Source organism: Bactrocera dorsalis, chromosome 2 (genome assembly GCF_023373825.1).
Source record: "Bactrocera dorsalis isolate Fly_Bdor chromosome 2, ASM2337382v1, whole genome shotgun sequence".
Classification (NCBI taxonomy): domain Eukaryota; kingdom Metazoa; phylum Arthropoda; class Insecta; order Diptera; family Tephritidae; genus Bactrocera; species Bactrocera dorsalis.
In genome coordinates this window covers 79565682-79574987 of record NC_064304.1, presented here as the reverse complement: position 1 = coordinate 79574987, position 9306 = coordinate 79565682, and the positions used below count along the sequence as shown (strand labels likewise).

The 9306-nt window shown below is 31.7% G+C and overlaps 1 protein-coding gene across 5 annotated transcripts in view; it reads left to right on the top strand.

Annotated features, from left to right (window-relative positions):
• The first annotated feature begins 2832 nt into the window (after positions 1-2832).
• Positions 2833-9306, top strand: part of LOC105226651 (tachykinin-like peptides receptor 86C) — a 29671-nt gene continuing 23197 nt past the window's right edge. The window contains exons 1-2 of one of the 5 annotated variants that reach the window (XM_049448803.1): positions 2833-3312; positions 5727-6040. In XM_049448803.1, coding sequence (XP_049304760.1) covers positions 5859-6040 — 182 coding nt within the window. In that variant the 5' untranslated portion in view covers positions 2833-3312; positions 5727-5858. The remainder of the gene's footprint in view (positions 3313-5726; positions 6041-9306) is intronic. The other 4 variants (XM_049448802.1, XM_049448801.1, XM_049448800.1 and 1 more) reach the window with 4 other exon arrangements.

The following is a 9306-nucleotide window of genomic DNA, read 5'->3' as shown; positions in this document are numbered from 1 at the left end:
ACCCAACACACAAAACGAGTTACAACGTTTAAATTCACAACAATTCGTATGTATAATAACACTGAATTCTAACACTAGCAAATAGGAAATCAATAACAATTAATAAATATTGGAAACACACACACACACATTCATATTTGTATAAAACCAATGAATTATTAAACCAGAATTTTATAACGTTCATACTCAAATTAAGTTTCTTTTAATTAAACGCAATCGGCCCCATACGTCGACATACCCCGACAATGCCAGAGACTTGAACTTTTACACCTAAGATGGTATGAGAAGACTTTATAAGGAGCCGGGGTCAAAATTTAATAATGGGCCTGGCACCCCACCACTTTTAGAAGAAATCACATATCTCGGGACCTGACGGATCGATTCCGACTAAATTTAGTTCGTGGCATTCTTTTTAAATACCTATGTATGTCCAAAAAATTGTTCATCTCCAACCCCAATATCTATAGTTGACTTTCGTCCGAAAATATCGGGAAACATTTTATTAGTCTTTGGCTTTTTAATTGCATGTAGTATTGACAAAAAATGTATCAAATCTCGTCAATACTATTTCCTATATATCTAAGATCTTCAAACTTTTCAAAGTTGCAGTTGGCTTTATATCGTATATATCGGACAAAATGTAAGATATCTTTTGAAAAGTAAGTGAACGTATAACACTGGATGTACTATAAGTTAATGCCAAAAATGTGAGAAATCGATTCACCAATTAACCCAGCTCCCATATACTTCATAAACATTTTCGTTGTTCTGAGGCCGAATACGTCGGTCAGTGTGTCAGTTATGTAGTTTGGAAGCGCTGCCAAAAGTTAATACAATCAGTCCAGACTTTCCTTTGCCCCAATATATCCATTGATTTCATTAATGTCATTTAAAATATGAGATATTTTTTTTTTATTTTGTGAGAGTTTTGTTTCAAACTTCATATCCCTAGTATAATGAATTCCAATCCTCAGGTCCGAATTCAGGAAGGTCTTTATCAGAAGTTAAATCAATGTTCAATACCGGCTTTAATGTGCTAATTCAATTTTACGTTGTCGACGTAATTTGTTCGATTAATATATTAACGAATAATACTGATTTTTCCGGTAATAGTAAATTCAAAAGACTCCGGAAGATTAAAAGTAGATAGGACAGAGTAAGAGCCGTTGAAAACATTGATAAATTCCTCCATTCATCAGATGGTTGGACTTAAGTTACAAATAAGATTATTTTTTTGTATTTACTTCGTCATATTTTTCACACCTGTTGTTGTGAAATAAATATAGTTTAAAAAACTAAAAAACTAAAAAACACACTTTTAAAGCACATCAAACTAAAAAGTGAAGAATAATTCTTTGTATAAAATAACAATAATAATGAAGGAAAAATTCCTGCATTATTGTGAAAATAGCGTGGAATGCTCGATATATGAAAAATATGTCACAAAGCATTCCACACTGCAGTTGCTTTTCGGAAGCGTTTTGAAAACTAGTATCTGATTTTTTTTTACTACAAAAATTCTATTATAAGTATCCATTTTTTTATTACTTAAAAGTCACATGTTTTGCATTATTTGATATTATTTCTTCTGGAGCGCGGTTATATTGATTTGTCAAAAAAGTCTTGCGGTATTGTCGCTAGTTGGCGCTGAAAGCGCGTAGTTCTAGTTTTATTCGTCGCATCGGGTCATGCTATACCTTTTTGGAAAGCTCATTTCACGAGCTAACACGTGTTTGATTAATTGTCGTTTCTTTTAAGTCGTTCTTGAGTTATAGCGTCGCAAACATGGAGCAAAATAAAAAGAAAATACGGCATATTTTACAGTACTACTACGATAAAGGCAAAAATGCATCTCAAGCCGCCAATAAAATTTGAGCAGTTTATGGACCCGATACAGTTTCCATTTCCACCGCACAACGATGGTTTCAATGTTTTCGTTCTGGTGTAGAGGTGGTCGAAGATGCGGCACGCTCCGTTAGGCCTGTCGTCGGAAATTGCGATAAAATCGCTGAATTGGCCGAAAGAGACCGGTATAGTAGTCATTATAAACCATTTGAAGAAGCTTGGAGTCACTAAGAAGCTCGATGTATGGGTGCCACACGAATTGATTCAATAAAAATACCGCAAGACTTTTTTGACAACCCAATATATACATACTATATATCTATATAAAGTATACTTTTAAGCGCATCTTTTTTGGTGAGCTGCTTAAACTTACTATCGTCATCCTACAGTGTCGCTCAAATATTCTAGGTTTCAGTACCACTTAAAAAAGTACCAACAAACATACATACATATAAGTGAAGCTAATAAAAGCGTATTAAAAATGTAAAATCCATAAGGGAAAGTTTCTACTTATGTCCATATTGTGTGCCCTTTGCCATCATCTACAGGTCATTATCATTTCAGACAGCTCGCAACTTATGCATACGTATGTATGTACATACGTTTGAAATTGTAAATATAAATATACATATATCCAAGGTCATGTGCTCTACTCAAAAAATATACTCCTGTTCGAAATAAATATATTCATACTACATATAAATATACACATATGTACATACATACATAAATGACCAACTCTAATTTATACAGTTATGTATCTGAAAACCCATATACATAGTATGTATTTGTAATAATACGTCCAAATACGTGCGTACATACTTATCCTTGTGAAAGCGCAAAACAACCAGTTGATAATTTAAGGGTAAGTACAGAAAGCACATGGTATATACATATGTACATAGGCATGTAATATAGTGAAGCGAAGCTTTTTCCGTAAAAAGTTCCTATAAAAGGAGATAGGAAGCTTGTTCAAAAATTTCCAACGAGTAGCCAGACATTCTCTCAACAGGTTATGTGAGCATGAGTACAGTTAAGTTATAAGGACGAAAATCTTTGTGGTGTTCTGAAGCAATTGAAAGATATAAAAAGCCAAACTCTCGACTTAGGAGAACTAAATCAGCCAATACAACATTGAATGTGTGGATATGCAAGAGTACAATAAAAATGAGCATACAAAGGTGGCTCAAAAACAGCCCCATTATGGTTAACGTGGCCACAGGTTTTAGCAGAGGCAAAACTCACGAATACGAATTTGCGAATTTCAGTAGAAAATGAAAGTTTGACAGAGACTCGTTCGTGCTGTATTCATAAAATGCATACAATTTATCCAATTTTAATTGCTGTTAAGCAAAAAAGTTAATTACCAAAGAAAAAATTGTGCAAATTTTTTATTTTTTTTCGAATAAATTCCGTAATCAAATCTTTAACGAGCTATCTGTGATGAGTTTACAAATGTACACATAGGTATGCATGTAGAACATTATTAAGTAGTGTCACAAATCTGAAAAATAATAATAAATGTGATAAGAAAGATAATTTATGATGAAACCGTTAAAATATGCCTTCATATTTGATCGAAGTTGAAGTTTTTAAAATAATAAAGTGCCAAAATTTAAAAATTTACGCCAACGCACTTTGCAGTCTACCACATAAATACTGAAGTACATACGCACTTATACACATACAATGTATGTATGTATGTATGATATACAAATGTGTTATATTTCTGTGCATACATATTCCTAAGAAGTTTGTGCTCAGGAGCAATGCATGTTGGCGAGCAGGCTCTGCTCTCGCTGTTTTTGTCATCAAATCATCAACTTTGGTACCATCATTCTATTGACAATACATACATATGTACATATATAGAAGACGTACTAAGTAAGAAATTGTCAAAGATATGAAGAAGAGACTAACGATGGATGTGTCAAACACCTCAACAGCGCCATAATGTCGCTCAAAAACTTTTCACGTAAATGTTCAGTGAACTAACATTGAATTAATTAAATGAAGTTCAAAACAAATTTAATACAGATTACAACAAAAATTTTTCCTCTCTGGTTATTCTATCTTAGAATTTAATTTTGAGTTATTAATTCTTTTTTTATTAGTAAAATATACAGTAGAAGACTCACAAAGTGATATGAAGGCCTAAGCTTTTGCAAAATTTTATAAAAATTTGTTAAATATCTATTTTAATTTTTTAATGTGACTTCCAGATATATACATACATATGTACATATATGCAATTTAAGAATACAAGTCCAATTTCCGATTAATACAATTGTTTCGTTATATTAAACAATATTTCGTATAGTACACATTCTTTTGTAATTCCTTATATACATATGTACATATGTATGTAATAATTATATTGTAGCGAGAGTTGGAGCAGAAAAACTCAAAATTTTAACGAACAAAATCATATTACAGGGTTACAATTTACCTAAAAGTGAGGAACAAAGTTAGTGGAGAATTAGAAACAGAAAAACACGCAAACTTTTTCATATTTTGATTTCCGAAGTATAGACGAATGTATATACATATATATACTTATGTGTAGACATTTAGAAATAATTGCATTGACCTGCATTTTAGAAGTTACTGCACTCTTTCAATGACACCTGCAATTCAATTGAGAAATTCAGAGAATTATTCGTTAAGTGCCTAGCATCGAACTATCTTCTTGGGAGAAATCTTAATGCAGTAAAATACATTTAAAATTTCTAAAACGAACACTGAACAGGGTTATGATTTTACACAGATTCTTTTTGCGGTAAAAAATTTTAAATTTGTTATCATTCCCAAGTATGTACCATATTTATTTATGTGTTGGACTTATATAGTATGAAGAATGAAATCTACCCTAATTTTAATTTTCAATTGGTGAGAAATCTAAAATAAATAAATATCATTAAAATCGGTGTTCTTTTCGGTTTTGCACTATAGGTCACAATATCGAAATGAAAACACTTTATTATTTTATTTTGTATGTAGGTCATTTGGAGCCGTGTCAATGCCGTTTCCACTGATTAGCCGTAGATTATTTTACGAGAATGAGTAATTTGTGAAGATTGATTGATCCTAGTATTTACATTAAAGTATATTTATACTCTTGCAATCTGTTGCTACAGAGTATAACAATTTTGTTCACCGAAAGGTTAGTACATATCACCTCAAACTAAGCGAGATAGATAACGGTACTGTTAAAACTACTAAGAGGGCTTTATGTGAGCCGGTGTGAAAATTGGAGAAAGGCGTGGCTCCGCCCACGTTTTGGTGAAAACCCATTTCTCGGAACCCGACCACCTGACTTCGACAAAATTTAGTACGTGGCCTTCTTCACTTATTCCTACGTCACGAACTACAACTGCAACTCTTTCCCATATAGCACGATTTTATATTCCACTTGATTCTTTCACTGTCCAGCGTACAAATCAAGAAGCAATTTATATAATGGGATAAAACTTTGCATGAATAATGCTTTGAGTGTATGCCACCTTACGACCAAAAATTGTTTAAATCCAACAAAAACTGTTCAAGCCCCTAGGTACGGAATATTTGAAATTCAGGGGCAATGGTTCGTCTGCATTTATCGGCCAATATGTGAGTTATCTCAATGAAAATGAGAGCGCATGTTTTACTCCTAACAATCTACCTGTATCTTTGTGTCTAAAAGAGGTAAATTTAGGCGAAAACTATATAATGAATGTCAGGATTTTCGAACATCCAGCTAACTTTGCTCTATATGATTGCTTTTTTTATTTTAGAACTTAGCCCTTATGCTTTAAATGACACTATCTTAGATTATTATTGTATATTGTTTATTCACTTTTACACCTTACATACAAATAACTGTCTTTCTGCATATATACAAGAAAAAAGAAAACAAACTTTCAAAATGCGGGGTGCTATATTCATATCTAAATATGTATGTACATATATGTAAGTATATGTAGTTAAATGCGAATTATTTAGTTGTGCGGTAAAGGTACGGTTAATTGTCAAAAATGTCGGACATCGTGGATACGGAACTACTAGTGAATTGTACAATACTCGCCGTCAGGCGTTTCGGACTTAACACTATTGTAAATTCATCTCTATTGAGCAGCCTGAATCGATCGGAAGTTATCAATCTACTTTCTGGAATAATAGAGAATAAGGACAACTTAGACAACATTAATGATGCAAAGTGAGTTTATAACATTTACAATATTTATTTATATAATTTTATTCAAAGTCAGATACAGATAATAAAACAAGTGTAAATAAATAAACCTTTGCTGCCATGTGTAATTATACTTAACAGAATGGGCACTCTGAGTTACCGTTCCAAATAGTGAGAGGAATTGAATAAATGTTGAAACCCATTATAATTTTTTTATAAAGTACAGTTTTAATACTAAAAAGTGTATTTTATGCGATTTTAAAAGTAGGGTCGTGCACTACGTTGATAAACGGGGCGAGATATTACAGTTTTACAAACATTTTTTGGCTAGAATTTCTATACGACTACCGTGTATAATTCTATTATAAGTTTTAACAGTATATCGGGGAACGTTTATGAAGCAACAGAAAATGCTCTGAGGCAAAATGTCTATTTTTTAATGGACTTGAAAAATTTCATACCACTAACCCCAAAGTCTTAAAATGATTTTTAACAATATGATGTTCTTTGTAATAAAAAATGACGACCTTATATAGTGCAGACAGGAGTTGAAAATACATTTAATACCAAACCTTTCAGGAATGTGAAACACTATCTTAAGGAGCCGTATGTTACACCTCTCTGGCAAGGCGATATAATTCAATAGTTTGTAGCAAGACGAGTAATAGAATTCATTGTTTCTGAAACTATGTTTTTATGATTTATTTTGAATGGTACTCCATTTGCTTATAAGGAAATTCAGTTACTGACCATGTCGATGAAATCGGTTTGTTGTGCTAAGTGGCTAGATTACGAATTTATTCATGAAGGTATTGAATGTGCTCTTTTTATGATATTTGCATTTCTTATAATTTTACCAAATATAAACTTATTATTAATAAAATTTATTTTTCCAGCCAATAATACCTGAGACAGACATATAGTAACAATACCATAGTAAAGGTATCATGGTATTCTGTTTACTACGTTGCTGACACACACGGCAATGTGGTAAACTCATTTACTACCTTTGTTTCATAGGCATTAAATATTTCAAAAAAATGTAAACAATAAATATGTAGATGTGTGTTATGGAGAAAATAAGTACAATTATTTCAAATACTGTAAAGTTAATCTATTTTTATCGCAAAAAAGTTATTTAGTTAAAGTCTCTTTAAAATCCTCACATAAAATGAGGCATTTGCTGTTTTTCCGGAAGAAAAAATGTGAAAAATATTTTGTTTTCCATTTCAATAATTAATTTTTTAAGTCATTTTGACAGAATATTTTGAAGAGCTTTTGTGTATAAGCTTTTAGCAAAGTTTGTTACCTGTTTTTTAGCTGTGTTTATACAAATACCACAACGAAACATCATAGTATATTTTGCTAGTATTTGGTGACACACATATGGTAGTTGTACCATTTATGGTATTGTTACTACATGTCTGTCTCAGGTATAAGGGGATATGTGCTCTTTTTCGCGCATGTAAGGTTTGATAAAAATCAAACTTGGAGATATCTAAGCCTACAGTCTATACATAGTTTTTTTTCAATGCTCAGAAATGTGTCTTTCTGTTTACTTCGATGCATCTTTATTTTACAAAACTAAACGGATATTATACATACATATGTGCATATGTATGTCTGCTATTTTATTTTATGTTTTTTATTTTTCTAACGTAAATGAAAATAAGGATTTAAAAATAAACGAGAGCAACTCTTATAAAATCGTTGATACTCGTAGCTTCATGAGTTGTGATCCAAAATCTATCTTACATCTTGAGCAGTGGGGGGCATATTAGCCCTCAGTGGCATTTTGCACCGTTCGGGCACGCGTGCGCATTTTGAGGGCTAGATCAACGTATTTTACCACTCCTTGTTTACAAATGAGAGCGCGCGTATATATGGGTAGTTGCACTGTGGGTAACAAACATTTATAACTACTATAAATTTATAAAATGTAAGACAAACAATAAAAAGTATAATAAATATTTCAGAAGATGTTCTTTGGTTAAAATTCCAGCAGCTTCCAAAATGCATTCTTTAATGAAATCTCCATCGAACAATGAGTGGTTACCTAAAACCATTTTAAGTGCAATCGTATAGCTAACATATACCGATCATATTCTTCTTAATTTAATACAATTCCAGAGGCACTTAAATCTTTAAAATTTAATAAAACAATTATAGAAAAAAACCTCAATTCTTTAAATATTTTGGTAAAATAACCAAACTGAAAAATATCACAAATCATACATATGTATATGTATTTATATACGCATTTTCATCAACATGGAACGTCAGTATTGTCATGTCAGTATTGCCGCAACCATTCTGCCATGGATAAAATGATACGAGACTCTTTGATTCGAGAGAGAGCTGTCGAAACTCGCATTTTTATTGGACATTTTATATTAACTTTTGGGTATTTTGCAATTTTCACACTACTATATACATATATAAAAATGAAATTCAAAGCAATTCATAAAAAACATCATATTCTCAAGAGAAATGTATTCAATACATATATGTGCATATATACTTAACTGCTATAACTTAAAACATAATTTACATATATATTGGATATACATATGTATGTATATTCTGACCACAAAAATCTTTATTATTGATATTTTCGCTAAATTATTTAAATTAATTAAATTAAACACTTTTAAAATGCACATATTAATGTTAAAATGCAAAATCATTAACAAATTTACATAAAAATGTATGTTCGCACAATTTAATGAAATTTTATTTCACACTGATTTTGTCAGTTAATTATAGCGGTTTATTTCTGGCATCCCACCTTTTCTGATATCAGCTGTTCGAAATTCCGTTATCTCCATCGCTATCAACTTAATCAGAGAACGCGTTTGAGAAAAATATGCAAGCCAATACGAGAGTTACGTATCATCTTATCCATGATTCTGCGATGAACATAAAGTTTCGGAGGAATGTTATTGATTTTATTCGCAACCTTTTATGCCTTTCCTTTCGTAAACTGATATTCCTCTCATCTAGCCCTCGTTTGCACTTTGCTAACTTTGCGGGCTAAAAATTTGCCCATCCCCGATCTAGAAGAACAAAATAACTGTAGACCAGTGTTAGCAAGCATTGTTATGGCACAAGTACTATTTAATAGTAGTTAACTATTATAGTTGTCTGAATTTAGAGTTTGTGTGCGCGGCTATCTTCCAATTGCGCCAATCTGCAATAGCTACCTCTTCATTTAGACAATTTAGACAAGGATTACGATGCCACATTTTTATTCAAGTTATCGCATGATTACAACCCTTTATCCTGATTAT